Source organism: Lonchura striata, chromosome 24 (assembly GCF_046129695.1).
Source record: "Lonchura striata isolate bLonStr1 chromosome 24, bLonStr1.mat, whole genome shotgun sequence".
In the NCBI taxonomy this organism is placed as follows: domain Eukaryota; kingdom Metazoa; phylum Chordata; class Aves; order Passeriformes; family Estrildidae; genus Lonchura; species Lonchura striata.
The window spans coordinates 5,438,286-5,457,841 of NC_134626.1; the positions used below are offsets into that span (position 1 = coordinate 5,438,286).

A 19,556-nucleotide genomic window follows, 5' to 3' on the forward strand; every position below is an offset into this window, starting at 1 on the left:
TCCGGAGCCTGAGGGCGGCGGCGGCGGCCCGGGCTCCCCTCAGGAACAGAAGGCACAGAGCGAGTCACGGGAAAAGGTTTAATGCGAGCTCCCCGTGCTCAAACCGTACAGCTCGTTAGCGCCCACCACCGCACCGGCCCGAGGACAAAACAACAAACAAAATAACAGCGAAATAAAATACACAAATAAACAAAACCAACAAAAAACAAAAACCCCCAAACCAACCAAAAAACCTGCTGCTGAATAAATACGTAATACACATTTTGCACATCTCGACGACTGGCTGATCAATCCCTTCGTTCAGTAAAACGCAGTTCTGGATTTCATGTAACAGGATTTAATACAGTTTTACTTCTCAAATGCTTGTCCCCCTGCCTGGACTTTTCTCTCCTGGGCACGGGTGAGTGTATGGCCTCAAAATGGACCTAAAAAGCTCAAGGAAAGCAGTCGGGAAAGCTTTCAGTCCCTTCCGTGTCTAAAGCTGTTCTGCCCCCACTAGAGTGACCCATCCAGAAGAATGGCTCGATTCTCACAATCAGGCAACAGAAGCTGGAGACAGACAACTAAAAGGCACATAATTTTTTTTTTTTTTTGTTTTCCCCTAAGGACAATCACTCTATGAATTTATTGCTTGTGAAACACACTAGTCCGGCGTAATGGTGTCTGATAAGCAGAGCAGGTATCCCACAGGCACAGGAAGAAAAGGTTTCTGCCCCTTCACTAACCACAGGTCTAGTCTAGACATATTTTTACAGCTGCTGGTTCACCACAATGCCTCAGCACTTCCCAGCCACTCATTTCTATCAGCCTTGACCCCATTGGAGAAGTTTCTGCAATGGAGTGTTTTGGTTTTCAATCTCAAATAATAGAAACACTGAATAATTATTTCCTCTAAGAACCAGAGAACAGCTCTTTCCATCTAATGTGAATGGGCCATCAAATAAAATTATTAAAACAATCTCTGACAAATGGAATGAGGACACCAAAGACCACTGGGACATCTGGGCTATTATCCAGAGATTGATCAGAGCTTTTGACTATTGTAACATGGTATAGAACAGAGACTAATTCTGCAGTGAAGCCCCCTGACTGATGTAGCTGTTCCCAGCCTTCCCTTTCTTAGATTTAATCTACACATTCACACATGGCTTGAATTTGTGTGGGTATGCCTGCTGCTCTTAGCTGGAGAAACAGAAGGTAGGGAGGTTTTTATCTCTTCAGTCTAGTCCCAGAGATAAAGCATCGTCAGAGGACCTTCCTTTAGCTAACCAGAAGCACCTATGTTGCCACTGCTGCTGCTTTGAACTTTATGATTTGTTTGCAAGGACAGCAAAGAGGTAAGGAATCAGATGATCTTCAGGCTCTTCCAACTCAGTTTCATTTGGTGTGACACTTAACTGTTATGACTCCTGGAGTCAGCTCCCTGATTGGTTTATATTTGGAATAATGTTCAGGAATTATTGTGTAACATCCAGTCCCATATACGCTGTGGATGAAAATAGGCTTCCAGCTTGTAACTTGCCTCCAAAAAGCTGGATTTACGGTCCAAAAAAAACCATTTTTTTAAAGCAAATGCATCACTGATGAAAGTTCAAGTAAACAGCACTTGCAAGAAACAGTGGATGAGGAACAGAATCAAAAATGAAGGCACAAAATCTCCTTTGGACTTCTACAGCAATATTCCTAGATATTACCTGCAGTATCAGAGAGTGGAGTCCTCCAGTAGTGGAGTCTTAGAATATCATTAAAAATCATATTAAAAATCATATAAAAATCAAATCCAAATAGCTTTGAACAACGCCTTAGAAACTTTCAGCAACATTCCCTGTCTCTACTCAAAGTCAGCAATGAGCAGGACCAGGGAAAAGTCCTTCCTGGGAAGCAGAACTCTTGTCTAGGGGTCAAGGAAGGACACTGCAATGTAGCGGGTTCCTTTGGTGGTTGGAAGACCTTCATGGTAGTGGGTCAGGCGTCCTGGATGCATAAGGGTCCAGCCTTTCCTTGGAGCTCGAATGGAGCAGTTGTAGCGCAGGAACCGGCAGCCTCCTCCCTGGGAACACAAGAGACACATCAGCCTGGAAAAAGCACCTCAGGGAAGGGGTCCCTGCCTTCTGACAGCACTTCTGAAAATGTGACAAGGTGCCTGGGGAACCTCCCGTGTTCTGATGTGTTCAAAAATCTTCTTCCTAGCCTGAGCCAGCCATTAATTGTAATCTGTTGGAATCTGAGGTATTGATGATTCCAAGATTGTAGAAAGTCTCTGTCTTTCTGCCCCGCTGCCAAAGAAGTTTGAATTCATCTATGCTGATTTCAAGGTTGTTGATTCTGTTTATCTCTAACATGTTCTGCTGCCCTGCCGCAGCTCTGTCCTGCAGGGCAGCGTGTGGGGCTCTGCCCTCAGTGGGATGCTACAAACATTAAATAACAGAAACTACCTGTGCTGTCAATATCTGTCACTTACGTTGAACAGTGTGTCCCTAGCCTGAACCAACAGAAAAATGCCAACACCACAGTGAAACATGGAGGGCATGAAGAAGGAGAAAAAGGACAAGACACACCCAATTTCCTCCATCTCGTCCCCTTTGAACCCCTCATCTAGAATCCTAAAATTTTACTTTTGCACCTGTGCCACACAATTATTACTTATAGCAAACACTCAGAGCTTGTAATTCATCCTGCAAGACTGAAAACTCTTTTCCATGCACAGAGATCACAGACAGTGTCTCTGTCCAGGGGGGTTCCTGACCCCTGCCAGGGTCCCAGACCTGCCAGGGCAGCCAGAGGGAAGCTCTGGATTCCCACAGTAATCCTTAGTGCAAAAAAGCCTGATGTGGGTGGGGAAGGGTTTTCAGCTGCTCCAGGTGGTGAGCTGCACTCCTGAAGCTCTCACTCACCTCATAGTCGATGCCAACTCTGTTCAAGGCAATGTTGATGGTGAAGGTGGACGCGTCGTGGTGGGGCACTAGGGATGGCTGCTCGTCGGGTTTGTAGCGAACCACGAAGGCCAGTTCAAACTGGGTCTGGGAGAGAAGCACAAAGCACACTCTGTTAGAGGGCCAATCTGTGGCTTGTGAGCTGCAGAGAAGGGTGTAACACCAAAATTGCATCCCACTGCTAAAGGAGAAAGGCAACACTCAGGCAGAAGAATGGCAGTGAGAATTGGGTCACACTGCAGGGTCAGTTCCTCTGTACTAGGAAATAGTGTGTGTTGCTGGAGGATTCTTGTCACAAAGCTGCAGCTGGAGGAGGTGCTGAGCTGACCATGAGTTTTGCTGTTAAGGTGGACATACCTTGGTGTAGTATCCTGGGTACAGCTTCTCTGTGATGGGTGCAATATAGTCCAGAAGAAATTTATACCATTCTCTTTCAAAGCCAATTTGGTTCATGTGTATATCAATAGTTGGGACATTCTCATATCCACCTTGTATTCTGCTGTCCTGAAATAGAATTAACAGAAATACCCATAAGGATGGGAACCTTGGAGTTCAGGAATGAAAAGTACTTGTTCCTGGTAACTACAAATAAATATTATGTTTGTTTATCAGAATTTGCAGGATGGAAAGTTCATTTCAAACCATAACTAAACCCTAAAGGAAACAATATTACCATCAGAGAGGCTGAATACTGGAACTTCAGAGGACACTAAAGAGAAAAATCAGAGTTAATCAGGAGAAAAATTAAAGTATTGTCTCTACTTTTCTGGTTTAATTCAGGATCTAATGCCTTTCCACAGGAGGCACTGCTATCACCAGATATGCACAGAAAATGGTGTAGCCCAGAACTCAAAAGAGCTCCTGCTTTTACTTACCGTGTTGTCACCTGTGGACCACTGGCCATAATGCTCCATTTCTTCCACCAGCTCATCACAGGCAGTGTCAGTGAATATGGGGAACCAGTAAACATCTGGGCAGGGCTGCAGATAGCAGACAGGTGAGAACAGCAGAAACAAGGACAGGTGCTTGAGGCAAAAGAAGTAAGGCTAAAATAAGTGTAGACTAAGTGGAAGGAAACTAAAATATTGAGGACAGAAATTTGTCTTCTGATTTATGTGCCCCACTTCCACTTAAGAGAGCTGGAATGATTTGACTCTAAAAGTACTTTCAAGGCCATGTTTCCTGTGTTCAACTGCTTATACATGAGAATTACAATAACGACGATAAAGCATTGTCCTAAAGCTCATTTCCCATTCTGATGGATGAGTGATGTTTTCTTACCATTTCTACCAATTTCCCTTTCAGAGCTGCTGTGTAGTTTTCATGGATGTACTTTTCTCTCCAGTCCTGCAATTAGAACATAAGCAAACCAGTAATTTCTGTGGGGCCCCTGCTTAAAGAGGTAATAAAAGGCCAGGCATTCATGCAAGCAGTATTTCACAAGCTTTAAAGACCCATGTGTTATGAATCCCAAAAACATGTTCTCTTCAAATTTTGTGCCTGTGCTCCTCATTCCACCTGAGAGTGGCTATTATTACAAAGCTTGGGCTTCCCATAGTGATGAAGCTAATATCAGGTCTCCCCACATTGCTGTGCCTTCTGAGTATGCAGGTTATCTCACCTCAGGATTGCTGAATATTTGCCAGAGGTCATTGTGGAGGTGACTTGTCTGGTAATTCTCCAGGGACAGAATGTGTCCAAACTGATGCTGGTTTGTCAGGTACATAAAGACTCCCTGTAGGACAGAGAGAAATAATAAAGGCCTTATATTTCTGAGAGCCACTGTGAAATCAAGCACTGGACAGTTCTCCAAGCTGTTCGTATACTCATTCTTTCTCCTGTGGGTTTTTGGTTTTATTTCCACCCTGGATATGAGAAATTCTGAAAGGTTACAGGCAGAGACAGTAATTCTGTCCTGTCAGCCAGGGCTGGAAGCAGAAGAGAGCAGCAGCTGTGAGATTAGGGTCTTCCTTCTTACCCTGTCAATCCCATATAGAGCAGTCCTGAAAAGGCCTAAGAACAAAAATGTTATCCACGTTTAGTGGTTCATGCTACACATGGTTTCACAGCAAGACAGAAATCCCATGCTGTTCCAAAGTCTGCACTGTACTGACTAGTACGAGTTCACCCTGCCTTGGCAGAGCTGAATGCCTTGAAACTGCTTAATCCTGTCCCCTTCACCCTGGCACGCAGCTCTCCCCTCCAGCCTCTCTCCTTGACTGACCTGATTGCGAATGTTGTGGCAGAAAGCCATGTCAGCATCCAGCTTGCCACTGTGGAACAGATCTCCCTGCTCAAGCTCCGAGCGCAGAGCCTTGGCTTTAACCAAGTAAACACTGCTGATGTAGGGAACATTCCAAAGCCCACTGAAACACAGCAGAAGAAAAGTGAGACTTGAAATACCATTGAGACAGATACTGCTGCACTTGACAGGATGACAGGCAGCACTGCAGCATCAGCCAGGCTCGCCTAAATGAGCCAACGCAGAACAGCAGGAAGAAACCATACCAATAGAGATTGGCATTCCACAAAAAATCGCTTATATTGCCCACAGCTTTTAAGCGACACAAATGCTAGTCCACCAGGAAAGCAATTAATTGCTACTGGGTGTTTTTGCTAGGGACATAATTAGTGGCTTGAATCTCTTCCCAGAGAGATCAACATTTTTTTTTCCAGTGATTTAAAGAAACTGAACCAGCCAAAAGTGCATAAGCTGATTTCCAGCATTTACTGCACATACAATGGCCTATAAAAAAGAGAGTCCCTCAAGAATATGAATGAATCAACAATTCTATTTTGTGAATCTTCCATTCAAAGATCACCTGAAAATTGATGTGACAGAGATTAAACAGCACTTTACAGGATTTTAAGGATCACACTAACTATAATCCCCAGGTGGGAAAACATGACATGAGTAAGATGAGATGATTTCAGCAGTCAGCACTCTCCAACCCTTACTTTGATCATAAGAAAGTGCCCCAAGTATGTTATTGTCTCTGCTTGGGGGAGAATAAAGCAACTCCCAAATGGGAGCAGAGACTTCTTTTCCTTCCCTATACACAAATACATTTGCACTTTCTGGTTCTTTGAAATCAGTTTGATGACAATGTGCTGCAGCAAGCTTTACATTTGAGGGATTTTATCAGGGAAAAGCTCTCTTTGCATACTCACACTCTCCGCCTTTGAACAATATCCACATAATCTTCTGAGCGGGCGTAGTACCCATCAGGGCTCAGGGCTCCCCAGAAATTGGACCACAGCTTCTCGTGACGGCTTACCAGGGGGGCAATCACCAGCCTGGAAGTATGAAAGAAAAAGGAATTGCAGGACAGGATGTTACCACAGGAAGAAAAGGAAAATATTTACAAACCACAGTACTGGAAGAGCTATTCCCTCCCTCACTTACAGAGTTGCTGTTTTGTTAACTCTGTTGGAATGAAATGCCACATAAGAAAGGGTAAATATGGTCCCAGTCTCCTCTCTAACTACACCCTGCACCAGGTCTGTTAGAATCTGATTTGTTCTAGTGACTATAAAAAACAGGGATTACAAGTACAGTGGGAGAAAAAAAAAAACAACCCAAACATGTAAAAGGTGTTTGGCTAACATCCCATCTCTGGCATAGCTCTCCTGGTTCCCTAAACAGCTCAGGGATGTGCACTGAATTCCTCATGTGAGATGACCAGTAAGCATTGCTCAGACCAAAGAACTCACTTGTTCTGTTCAATCAGGATCCTCAGAGTCTCTGTGTTCTTCAGAACTACCTCAGCATCCAGGCTAAAGTAATAGTCACAGTCAGGATCCTTCCTGCACAAATCCCTACAGCCAGAGAAAAGGAAAGTCACATCCTAAACCAGAGGAAGACAAAGGACAGAGCACCAAGAATTCCTTCACCTTGTAGTCTAAAGGTCTTCCAGGTGCTCCGAGAAGTTTGGTTTAATGTAACAACCCAGAGGGCCAGCAGAGTACAAGCACACCAGATTCAGTATCCAATAACAGATACTGAGACACAGCCAAAATCACATTTAGCAAACTGTTTCTTCAGCTCAAACTGAAGAGGTTCCCATTTACAGCTGGCCCAGATCCACACCTGAGCTCAAACCTCCTGAACACAGACAGGAAGATACTCTCACACTAGTTCTTAGTTTTGCTTCAACACTCATCCTCTTCAGAGATATGGGTGTATATCCTTTGTGCTCTGTGACTGGGTATTTAGATGAGATCAGGAGATACAGGGCTATCCTTCTGTCAGAACAAAGGACCAGTAAGAATTTAGTTTCTGAAATTGGACATAGTGAGCTGGTATGGAACCTGATTTTTTCCCAGTATATAAGGGCATCAGAGTTAATGCTAGAAAAACTGAAAGGGTGACTGAGACAAGAAGAGCAATCACTTGATAGGGATGATCCTCAGAACAAACAGATGTCCTAGTTTGGACACGGGCTGTCTCTGCTAGCTATCATGCATGGCCTCTTCACTTACATGCCCAAGTTACGTGCCTCAGCATTCTCCACCTCATCATCTGGTCCGATCACTTGGACAGTGAGATATTCTCTGCCATGCTCTTCTACAAAAGAGTCCACCTCCAGCAGGTGATGTTCCTCCTATTGCAAAAATAAGGAAAAACACTTAAGATGGGCTCATCCAGGCCACTGAGCCTCCTGTGTTTTAAAATGAGTAGCCAGGCAACAGCTCTTAAGCCCACTTCCACAGCTGGATGGATGTCACTGCAGGTAAGTATGCAATCTTGTGGGTGCCATTGCAGGTAAGTACTGTGATTACACAGCCTGGAAGTCTAACCCAAGGTTGCAAAAGTGCTTGGAGTAGAGGACGAGGTGTACATTTTCCCCACATTTGCTAAGACTATCACAAGCCAACTTCACTTACATGGTTGTGAATGAAGAGCTGGATTCGTTGCTTTGGGTAATGAAGGTTACGGAGCCGCAAGAAAAACTGGGAGAGGAACGGGGTGGGCTGCTCGATGAAAATGCCAACGAGAATCATTGGCAATGCCTCATCCTACATTCAGGGACAAGAGAAGTGATGAGTCATGTTTAACATCACACACATAACAATTGTAAGATTTGTTTTGAGAGCTTTGAATAGACACAGCAGCCTTACCTTAAACCCTGAGAGGCTTCGCAGACCTTCATCACACACCGTGCAGCCAGTCTCAAATGTCCATATTTGAGGAATGTAGTTTCCCAGGTAGTTCAGCTGCAGCTGCAAAAGGAAGTTTGCCAGATTATGCATTACAGGGCAGAGGAGTTTCTTTGTGTGCACCCCCACTGTGGGGTCACATTTGAACTTTGTGTACCTTCTCCATGAACTAATGAATCTGAAAAGCATGACAGCCTGATCATCCAACTACATCTGAGTCTTTGAACCAGACCCATCTTACTGCTATGGGCCTGAACTGCTTATTGTTTCTCAAATGTAAAAGTACACAGGGAAAGTCAGTATATATTGAGGCAGTAACCTGATCCATTGAGCTTATAGAGTCACTTTGCAACAAACACAGACCAAATCTTTCTCTCAGGACAGTCCACTTACCTTGGTGGGTCCATTTCCATGGATCACCACAGGCAGAGTGTCATATAACAAGTTTCTTGCTCTCACTCGTGAGTTTTCAAACTTCAGAACTATCTCATCTGGAAATGACATTGTCATCATGTTAAGGCTTTTATTGATAATTAGAAGCACAATGCCTCATTTATACAGAAAAGCTGCTGAAAGATGAAAGTGTGAACAGTGGATAACCGAGCACAAGTAGTTTAAGGGCTACAAACAAAATCTTTAAAGAAGAAATAAATATTCAGAATGATCCTGTGAAGTAACAGGAGGATGCCTGGGAAGCTGGACAATGACTGGAATTGGCAGAAGCCATACTGAAAGATTCTTTCAAAACTGGCATTGACAAACTGCAGTGAGGAGCAGCTGCTGCTGATAAGGACAGCTATTGATGGGAGGACTCAGGCCCTTCTCACCTAAGTGGGATGCACCTAAGTGCACTGATGCATCTGATGTCTCTCTTTGTCAGCCCTCACAAAAGTCCATCCTCCCAGCAGAGATCATCGAGGATATTGCCTCAACACAACCATACCAAATAATTTGGAGAAAAGACTAGCAGAGATACAAGCTGCAGTCTATCATTGATGTAATGAGCACAGGAGCCAAAAACTACACTGCAATTATCACTTTTTACTTGACCAGAATAAAGATGGAATGGTGCAAGACTGAAAACATTAGGCAGCACTGACAAGAAAATAAGTGAATCCTTCCTGCCAGGACTAGCAAAATCAATCAGCAGGTCAGGTCAGAAGCCTGGTACAATCAGTGAGTGCTCACAGGCATATCTGAATGCTTCTCACCTCCCGTGGCATTCCAGCACGGTTCTGAAGCAGAAAGCGAGCCCTAGGCAGGGCTCTGTGTTATTACTTGCATTGGAAGTCCCTTCCAGTTTCAATCCCCAAGGCTAATGCAATCTGACATGCCTGGAGATCAAAGTGGCAAGGAGGTGTAAGATGAAAAACCTGACCTGCATTCCCTGAAGTGGAGAAGGAATTGCAATAAGAACATAGCTGGTCTCAGTGGAATTGCAAATAAATCCCAGAACTCTGGCAGAGACTTTTACTAAAGCTTTTTCTGTGGGGACAGCCATTTCTGACCATAGCTTTATTTCTGGTGTCAACATGCAAGCTGCATTCCAAGGAGAAATGAGCTCCTTTCTTCCATCTCACCTAATGCTCCATTTAGGTTTTGGAAGATCCGGCTTCTATGGTCTAGACTGATGTTGATACTTTCCTTTAAAATAATTAGATAAATAACCTTAATTAGAACACAAAAGGCATCCATTCTTTACATACAACATACCCTATGCTCAGTGAAGATGTGTCCCATTCCTACAGTCATTTGCAAACTCTCCAAACTCTGAAGTCTTAAACATTCCCAGATAATCATAATTTTCATTCAAATCTGGGACAATTCACCATTTTCAAGAACAAATTAAATATATTTTATTAGGAAAAACTATTCAAACCCCCTCTCCCACTCTTTTAAAGCTGCTGTGGGTGTGTCCATAAAATCACATCATATGAATGAAGTAGACTTACACACAGTCATACAAATCCCACAATGCATATAATACACAGTAATGCCAGAGAGCAAAACCATCTGCTGTGAAAAGTTTCTTGCCTTCTATGCAAAGGGCAAGTGTGACCCCAAGCACTACCCCAGGTACCAGTGACAAACCAGAGGACAGAAAAGTGCAAGATCAGCTTGTGCAATCTTTGTTTTTATCCCCTGCAGCAGGTCACACTCTGACTGAGTAGGACTAAAATGTGGCTCTGGCTTAACAGAATTCTGTGTCCCTGCAGGCATCTGTAAGACTGATTACTGGAAAGGACAGCAGGGTGCTAACATCCACTGTCTGAGTGCCAAGTCAAGGGAATTACTCAGCCTTGTGTGGCACAGGGCCAGAACTGCAGATGAGAACATTAAAGGAACTGTTCATGTTAAAAGATCGCAGGCCATACTCAGATTTGGGGAACTAAAAAAGTCCAGCTGTTCTAAATTTTCTATCAGCCTTGCTGGTAAAGAATTGCAAGTGTCTCTCTAGCCTGATAGCAGTTCCCTATTTCAAATGTTTCCTCTTGATTTAATTTAAACTAGTTACAGTTTGAGTTCTCCATGCATTTGGTCTATCCCCAGGGACAGACTGGCCTCTGTAATGCACCAGAACCAGAATGGCCTTTGGGCTGGCTGGTCTGCCCAGTGCTGGAATCACAATGCTGCTTCCAGGGTCCATTCCAGGCTGCTGTAGGATGTTACATGGCATTTTCCTAAAATGCACTTCAGTGCTAGGTTAGCTAAGTCAGAACTGCACTCTGCAGTTTCACATCCCCTTAGAGGAGGCTGGTTAGTTCCTCCACACTCAATGGCTTTAAACACCAGCACTATACAGATATGGTCTGAGCTCCAGTAAGACTTGTTTTCAGACATCTCTCTTCCCATTCACATTTTATGCTTAAATATAAAAACTGCTAATAACAGAAAATAGGGCTACTGGCTAGAATGCAAATTTTCAGAAACCCATAATCTAGATACACCTACTCTTTTTTCTGGATCCAAGAAGATATTTGTATAGAAGAGCTGGTCACTGTCATCATCCTGTCCTTTCCACTCCTCTACCAGCTTCTTCAGGTTTGGAGCATAACCTATGAAGCCTGTGGGAATAAGCATGAGGAGGTGTTTCAACCCAGATGACCAAAAAATAGAAGTACTCTATCTGTATACATGTACTTTCACTTCTCTCACATAAAATCTCACTACATCCTGTGTTGCTGCAGGACTCATCAACTTTCAGTTTGCTTTGCCACTTCTCCCACAGGTCAAATAGGAGGAGAAAGCTGAAAGCAAGCTCTGTGTCTCACCTCCAGAACCCAGGAAGCGTTTTCCATCTCGCACCTGAGGATACTTGGCTTCCACCTTTCTGTCAGGATAGATGTAATTCTCTGCTGAGAAAACCACCTTGCTTTTGGCTTGTTTGAACTTCTTCAGCAGTTCTGTGGGGCCTGAAGCAAAGAGCACATCATAGCTAGAGAGAGAAACAGACAAAAAAGGGACAAAAGGAATGGAGTCAGAAAAACACTTAATTGAGAAAAGTTTCTAGAAACAGTTCTTTGGAAATCCCTTTCTTTTAGTACAGTATTACATTTTTGGTAATGCAACTAATTAAAGTGTAGTCTTATTTGTATGCTGGGCATATGAAAAGACACTGAGGCTCCAATCCATCCTTTTCTCTCTTCGGCTCTCTGGAGACTAATTCTTGGCTCTCAGGATGTTCTGCAGCCTACTTCACCTTATAAAACAAATAACTCTGGTAAGAAAGGTCTGCCTAGTTGCATAGGAATTATCTGCTCATTCTCTGCAGATAGAGGCAGCCAAATTCCACTGTGGCAGAATCAGGTACAACACTATCCATTTCATGCAGGAATTGGCATCAGCCTATTCAGATCAGACCTTCCCAACTGCCACGGATGCAGCTCTGAGTGATTCCCAGGAACCTACAGAGCATTCAGGGGAAAAAACCCAGAGATCTGGACATACTTTTCAAAAGCAATTGATTTCACAGTTCATTTCTCAGTGAAAACCTGTCCAAACCACTGTAAGATTCAGTTCATGGCAAATTAATTGCAACCATTACCTTTCTACAAAAAGGATGATCAAGTCCTCCTTATCCACATACTGCTTCAGAGCTGACTTCAGGAGACGGACCTTCTGCCCACCTCCAGCTGGCTGCTGCTCATCTCCACCCTGCCACTCCTCATCCAGCCCCAGCACCTACACAGCAACAGGCACAGGGTCACCTCAACAGGGCACTTTCCCAGCAAGGCTCACAGGAAAGAACCAGAACCCACAAACCTGATAACTCCCAATACAAACCACAGCAAAAATAACAGCCCCAGGACAAATGGACCAGGCAGCCTTTGATCCAGCCTCTGGGCTGGACAATCAGTGTCACACATGACACGGTGACACAGCACACCCAGCCACAGGGACGGGAGCACGCTCTGTACTGTGTGTCTTGGCAGGGCAATGCAAAAGTGCCACGAGGCTCCCTTGAGCAGAGTTATGGACCTCATCCCAAGCCAGCACTCAGGGCACTGCAGAAATACTTTCCAGCCACTTGAGCAGATGCCTGTCCTCTCTTGAGCTTTTATTTCATCACTGTGGGGCCAAGTCTGATCCATTCCACAGTTTGAAATTCCCTTTGACCAAGCACCATGGAAGCTGCTAGACATCACCTGGACTTTGTAGTTGAAGAATTGGGCTGATCTTCTGAACCGCTGGAATCCTTCAGTCTGCTTGGTGGCAACAGTCAGAACCAGCAGGTTTTCTGCACACAGGGGAAAGCACAAGAGATACTCAACTTGTGTGGATTCCACAACCTGCTGTTCCACACCTCACTTGATTGTGGGTATAAAATGAGAGATTATGTAAAGATACAATTTCATTGCCTGAGTTCTGAGCTAAAAAAAGGAAAATAAAATGTATTAGTGGATTTTTTGCTCTGCTAGTGAAAGCTGCAATTCTCTCATATGGAGTACAGAAGAAATTAAATTTGAAGATAAAAAAATAGAACTACTACCAAATGCCCATTTGGAAGTCATCAATTTAATGCAGTTTTGACTTTCTGTTCCCCACAGAGCTGCTTTTTTGCCACTCAGCATTGACTGGATGTAGGGAAAACCAAAATTAGACTAAATGTTATTTTCCCTCTCCATGGCTGCTTCAATTTTCTACTCCATTCCTGAGGCATTTTCCAGTTTTTTTCCTACATATTCAATGTGAATTTAATTGTGCTATTAATTTGCATTCTCCTCCCAAACTTGCTTTTCATTTCCAGTCCCTTAAAAAGGATAAAACTTAATACTGAAGTTCTCTTTCAGAAGTTTCACTGTGGTACCCTGGAATATGATTTTTACGTGGAAGTTCTGGTTTCCTCATTGCAATGATGAAATGTTATACTTCACTTTAACAGTTTTGCTGAAGTAGGAATTTGTATAGGCTCTGGCAACAGTGCTTAAATGCAAATCCTGGCCATCCGTTTTAAACATCAGAAAATACCAGGAAAAACTTAAAGCACATTTTCTCGGCCTCAGCAGGCTTTTTTTGGAGTAATGACTTTTTTCAATGGATGTACCAGATGTATCTCCCTCATGTACCCAATCTGATATTCTGTCTAGTCTTAGAGAGGAAGGATCTAGAAGCTGGAGTCTTAGAGAGACCTCACAAAGGCAGCAAAAGTGAAAAATAAGGGTAAGACTCCAAGTCAGGAAGAAAGAAGATATTACCAAAGAAATTCCTCAAATTCTTTACCTGCATCAGAATAAAAAAAAAAAAGAGAGAGAAGAGAGATTGAGAACAATCAGTAGGTCAGGTCTAATTATATTTATTAGACATACATTCAAAGTGATAAATATAAGAATATGAAACTCATACAGGTGCAGTTTTTAAGGGCAGATTTTTACACATATGAAGTGCATTCCTAATCTAGCACCTCCTGCACACTCCATGCCTTGTGTCCAGCCCAGTCAGAGGGAGTGAACAAATGAGTAAAATACATATATCCTCGGGGAATATGTTAAAGCAATTAAAAGTTTCTAGGCATATGCTGGCACACAGAAAGCCATGGCAACTTTTTCAGAGATCTCTGAGCTCATGGATTCTGGGAAGGTGAGGATCATACTGCCAAGGAAGAGGGAGACAAGCATGGATTTATCAGAGAGGAATGTAGACAACCCTCAAATTCTAGTACATGAGGGGAGAAAGTATATGATAAGAGAATGAAAGAAGGAAAGAAAGGATCCTGACTGCTATGCAATTATTTCAGCCCACAATCTTGGGCATCTCACATTAAATAAATCAGTAATTCATTTTCATGCTGCCATCCCAAGAAAGCCACACACTGTTTATAATTTCACTGCCAAAAGTTTGCTGGACAGGATGAGTGCTAAAGGCTCACACAGAACAGGAAGCGGTGTCCTATTTCTAAGACAGAAAAGTTCTCCCCATGCAGTTTATGAACTCACAGGAGCATGAAAAACCAGCACAAAGACCACTCTCATCCCCAGCAGAATTCCAAAATACAGATTCCCTGTGGGGCAGGACACTGAGAGACACTGAGCTCAGTTTCTGTTCTAAGAACTCTCTGCAGTAGCGATAGCTTTCCATCCTGAGAGACATTCCTTCAGGCCAGCACTGGAAGTTTGTGCTGAGCTGTGTTGCCTCCACTCCTTCTGCTTTAACCCTTTCCTCTCCTTTCCAAAGATTTTGCTGATGCAGCTGACTGATGCTTTCAAGGACAGAGCAGCAAACCCTCTTACTTTCCGTATCAAACACAAACTTTTCAACCCAGAACAGATTGATGCATCCCTGTTTCCCTTATCACAGTCAATTTACTGATGTAGAAATGCAGCTTGTTCTGCTAAGCTGGGCCTCCTGGGCCCTGGGCCACACTAACAATTAGGAATTGTATAAAAACATTTAATAATGGCATGGCTGCAAAATACAAACACACAGTGGTTAACAAAGCAAGCACTGGGCTCAGAACCAGGGGAGCTGGGCTGTATTGCTGGTTCTGCTATGCAACAAGGAACTAATCCTGCTATCCCTGGTTTTCCATCTGTAGAATGTTAGAAGAGGATATTTACCTCTTTTGTGAAGGTTTTAGAGCTCTACAGATGAAAAGGATTCTGTAAGAACAAAGCACTGGAACAGGAACCTTGATACCAAGATCGCAATGAAATGACTCAGTAAACTTCTGAGGTTTTATAAAGAATAAAAATCAGAGACCAGATGAGTTCAGTAACAAACAAACAAACAAAAAATTAAAGTTATTTACTTCTGCCCTAAGTCTACAGGGAAAGCAAAGCTGCAGCTGCATTTTAGGACAAGGAATGAATTTATCCTCAGGCTGTGATTTGGGAAATCTTATTATGTCACTTCCTGTTAAGATAGTGTCTAAGAAAATACCATTAATATGGGATCAAATAGAAAAAAAAAAACAGCACAATTTAACAGTGGATAATATAATCTTACAGAAGATTTTTTTTTTAATTCTATTAACTACAAATAACTATGTTGAGAGCTTTTGCACAGATACAAAAGAACATCCAAGAGAGAAGACAGGTATCATTACTCTCACATTACTCTGGGGAAGCTGAGGCACAGGAAAGATGAATGAAGCATTTTCTCTTTGAGCAATGCCAAAAGTGATGGTTCAGAAAACTGCTAATTCAAAATTCCTCTTCCTAACCAATTTACCTCGTTCTCTTTCCCAGCCCTCAACTTTATAGCTCTAAAACCTTACTAAAACCATAGAAGCTTTGGGATGTGCAAGGAAGGCAGGATAGCACAGAGATTCTTTGTTTTAATTATGCCACTGTAGCCAAAAAATTCCCAACACCCCCGCAGATACACACTAACTGTATTAAGTAATGCACATAAAGGTAGCTATACCCAAATCACACTGTGAAGGGAAATATTACATGCAACAAGATTAAATCTCCTCCTAATTGCCACTTCTCTAATGAAGACAGAGATAATTATCCAAACTTCTTGGCAGAGTGACAGCGTATGAACCCCTTTGTCAGCGCAGCTGACATTCTGAAGCTGCCCAAATCCTCTGCTGTTCTACCAGCTACTCTAGAGCTGCTTCCAACTGCTTACAGCGGGGAGACAGCCTGATGCTATTTTAGGAGCATCCCTGATCTGGAGGCACAGTGTGGCCAGTCCGGAATCAAACACCCTCCGGTTACCTAATTCTGGAACCGCCTGAGTTCAAAAGCAGGGAGGGGCTGACCCAGGTGGGACCGAGAGCCCTTCCTTCACCGGCATGAAACGATGCTGTCCCACCAAAGCCCGAGCCGTGAGCTGCCCGAGGCTCTCGGTGCCCCCAGGGGCTCCCACCCTGCCGCAGGCTCGGCTCGGGCAGTGCTCGGGAGCCAGAGCGGGACGCGGAGGCCAGCGGCGGCACCGGGGGCGGCTGTGCCCGTCCATCCGCCTGACCGCCGGCTCCCGGTGCCGCCGGTGCCCCCGGCGCCCCGAGCGGTCCCCCCTTACCTTCCTGCTGTGCGGCACGGCCGCCGCCCGCCCCGAGCAGCGCCAGCGCCGCCCAGAGCGGCAGCACCGCCGGCGGCACCATGGAGGCGACTTCCCCGCGGAGCCCGCGCCGGGAGCGGGCACGGAGCGGGGCCGGCGGGACGGGGCGGCTGCCGGAGCTGTGCCACGCACCAGACCCGCCCGCAGACACGGGCGGAGGAAGCGGCGAGGCGCTGGCTCCTCCTCCCGGGCAGCCCCGGCCCCCGCAAGAGGCGGGAGGGCTGCGAGACGGGGCAGGACGCGCTGGGACCGCCGAGGGTCTGATCCCGGAGCTGCAGCGGCTTTGCCCGGGCTGCGAGACGGGGCAAGACCCGCTGGGACCGCCGAGGGTCTGATCCCGGAGCTGCAGCCGCTTTGCCCGGGCAGCGAGACGGGGCAGGACCCGCTGGGACCGCGTGGAAACCGAGTGAACGCCAAGGATCTGATCCCGGAGCTGCAGCCGCTTTGCCCGGGCAGCCCTGGGGCACCGGGCAGGGGATGAGCAGAGGGGCAAGCAGGCTTTGAGCAAACGCCGCTATAGGAGGAGAAGAATCGCTCTCTGGCCAGATTCAGCTACTGGTGGACTGATACTTATGGGATATTTACGTATAAAAAGCAAACTAGAAATGGATTATAATGTTATGCACAGCTCTAGAAACTGGAAGCCTTATAAAGCTTCATAAAATACCTTCTTCATACCTTCTTCCTACCTGACACTTTCCCATATTTCCTTGATGAACACAGAATCAGCGGTGGTTTTGTTTCCTGTAGTAGCTGGTTTTCTCTGGCTATATACACATCTTTAAATTTTAAGTTAATCTCTGTGGCCTTGTGCTGGGTTTTCTTCCTGTAGTCCTGATCACTTATCTAGGCATCTTTTTCTATTTCATTCTGGCCTTGAGAATAAGCAAAATAATCCTCTCTTAGAGAGTTACACATCTTAAAATTAACATTTACTTTATGGTCACTTCTACACAGCAGTGAATGTAAGGTTTAGATGTAGGGAAACCCTACTGAGCCTGCAGGACACCAGATGAGTTACCACTGACACAAATCCTATGTGAGACCTGTCAGAAAATCACCTCTTTAAATTAACAGAAATCACAGATATAACAGGGTTCAGGTTAAAAACAAACAAACACAAAACAAGAAGGCATGAAGAGGAAAAAAATCAAGCATGTTAGGAGGGTCACACTCTAACTAACATATATTCTCCATGATCCATAACAGCATCATCCCAAAGAATTCCCATTACTGTTTATTTGTTCACTGAGAATATTCTTGAGTGTGTTCAAAGCACTGTTCCTTCCATTCCTTCTCCCCAGTGCAGGAATTCCTTCATAATTAACAGGCAAACAGAACTGTCCTCATGCTGAAGCCATGAGCATTCCAGGCACCAACCCTAGTTCGCTCTAAGATGGTGATTTCAGAAAACTTCCTTTTGCAAAGCTGCCCGTTTCCCTAAAAAAAAAAAAAAAAAAAAAAAAAGAAAAAGAAAAAGCATACTTTCACTTTAGATTTCTTCAGTGCTTTGCAGGCCCAGACAAAGCCTGTGATAAATCTGTATCAGCTTCAACAGTTTAAGGCATAGCAAAGATGTTCTGTCCCTCACCTTCAGACCTCAGACTGAGATCTGCAACTCAACATGGATTTTTAAAATTGCAAGTTTCTCATTTTAACAAAGTTAAATCTCTCCAGTCTAAAACGAAAGCAGTTTTGCACGCTCAAAATCATGAATGCCTCATTGTTTATGCCACTGTACCCAGGCTGTCTCTGTTTGACAGCTTTGTGTTCTGCAGCTATGCCAGCCCAGCCAGCACATTCCCCCCTCTTTGTGTGTTTGTGCTGCTCTGGGTGCTGGCTGCTGCCCTGTCTTTTTAAACGGAGCCAGCTGCCAATGCAGATGTTCCAGCGAGTACGTGCAACGCGTGCTCCCGGCGGAGCAGCAGCTTCCTGAAAACTGCAAGGCTCGGAGCTCTGCTCTTACAGCTGACTCCACCAGCCCCACTGAAACCTGCGAGGAATGGGATCTCACCCATCGTTTTGGGATTCCCCCCAGTCAAACAGCTCATTCGCAGGAAGAAATTAAGAGCGTGTCTCCTCTGTTTCCCGTTTCTGAGCTGCTTCATTGCCTCAACCTGGTCGAGAATTTCACATTTCACTTTAACTCACAGTGTTTCTGCCCGACTTGCTTGTAACCGTGTTTCTCCTTTTGTCTTTCGAGCACTGCTCTGGATACAAAACTTTCCCGTGCACACCTAAGACACGTGAGAAAGTTTGTTCCTCCATTTACACACAGTAGGACACAGTTTGATAAAAAGAACTTCCTTTCCCGCATAGTCCCTGTGGTGGTAAACCAGTAAACTGCCACGGGAATTACGGAAAACCCCTCCAGGCCGTTTCGATGGGTGCAGTGACCGGGGTAGGGGACACAGAACCTCAGCCCTGGGCTGGAGCTGCTCGGGGACACCCAGGATACAGCAGAGGGAGCGGGGCAGCGGTGGGGCGGCCCGGGACAGGAGCCTGGAAGCCGGGGGATCCCCGGTGCCGGGGGTGGGCGCGGCTGGAAACCGGGGGTTCCGGAGCTGAGGAGGCTCCGAGCCTCCTCCGGTAACGGGAGGGGCCGGGAGCCGGCGGGGCCGCGAGCAAGCGGCGACCTGGAGCCGGGGGGCTGGAAGCCGGGGCTTGGAAACCGGGGTTTGGAAGCTGGGGGATTGGAGGTTGAGGGAGTTGGATGGAAGTCGGTGGAGTTGGAAGCCGGGGTTTGGAAGCCGGGGCAGTTGCCAGCCGGCGGTTGGAAACCGGGAGTTTCCAGGCGGGGTCTCCAGCCGGGGTTCCCAGCCGGGGCAGTTCCCAGCCCGGTTCCCGGCCCCGTTCCCAGCCGGGGCAGTTCCCGGCGCCGTTCCCAGCCCCGTTCCAGCCCGGTTCCCAGCCCGGTTCCAGCCCCGTTCCAGCCCGGTTCCCAGCCGGGGCAGTTCC

The 19,556-nt window shown here is 45.3% G+C and overlaps 1 protein-coding gene and 1 long non-coding RNA gene across 2 annotated transcripts; both read right to left on the bottom strand.

Annotated features, from left to right (window-relative positions):
* Positions 1-314: 314 nt before the first annotated feature.
* On the bottom strand, positions 315-16,718 carry PLOD1 (procollagen-lysine,2-oxoglutarate 5-dioxygenase 1). The gene is made up of 19 exons (XM_021547199.3): positions 16,560-16,718; positions 12,740-12,831; positions 12,139-12,275; positions 11,366-11,529; positions 11,046-11,158; positions 9,674-9,737; positions 8,487-8,584; positions 8,055-8,156; positions 7,821-7,952; positions 7,416-7,537; positions 6,648-6,752; positions 6,105-6,230; positions 5,158-5,299; positions 4,555-4,668; positions 4,215-4,280; positions 3,809-3,913; positions 3,291-3,437; positions 2,895-3,020; positions 315-2,050 (listed from the first exon to the last, which is right to left on the bottom strand). The coding sequence occupies exons 1-19, from the start codon at positions 16,639-16,641 to the stop codon at positions 1,895-1,897; spliced, it is 2,193 nt and encodes a 730-aa protein (XP_021402874.2). The 5' UTR covers positions 16,642-16,718; the 3' UTR covers positions 315-1,894.
* Positions 16,719-17,771: 1,053 nt separating this feature from the next.
* LOC110479717 (uncharacterized) lies at positions 17,772-19,523 on the bottom strand. The gene is made up of 2 exons (XR_002466982.3): positions 18,750-19,523; positions 17,772-18,038 (listed from the first exon to the last, which is right to left on the bottom strand). It is a non-coding gene; the product is annotated as an uncharacterized LOC110479717 (long non-coding RNA).
* Between the last annotated feature and the right edge of the window lie 33 nt (positions 19,524-19,556).

Excerpts from the sequence above, each read along its gene's own strand:
- PLOD1 (XM_021547199.3), bottom strand. The coding sequence starts at position 16,641 with ATGGTGCCGCCGGCGGTGCTGCCGCTCTGGGCGGCGCTGGCGCTGCTC. Across the intron at positions 7,538-7,820 it reads AGCTCTTCATTCACAACCAT|GAGGAACATCACCTGCTGGA; the intron begins GTAAGTGAAGTT and ends TTTTTGCAATAG. Across the intron at positions 3,914-4,214 it reads AAGGGAAATTGGTAGAAATG|CCCTGCCCAGATGTTTACTG; the intron begins GTAAGAAAACAT and ends TGCTATCTGCAG.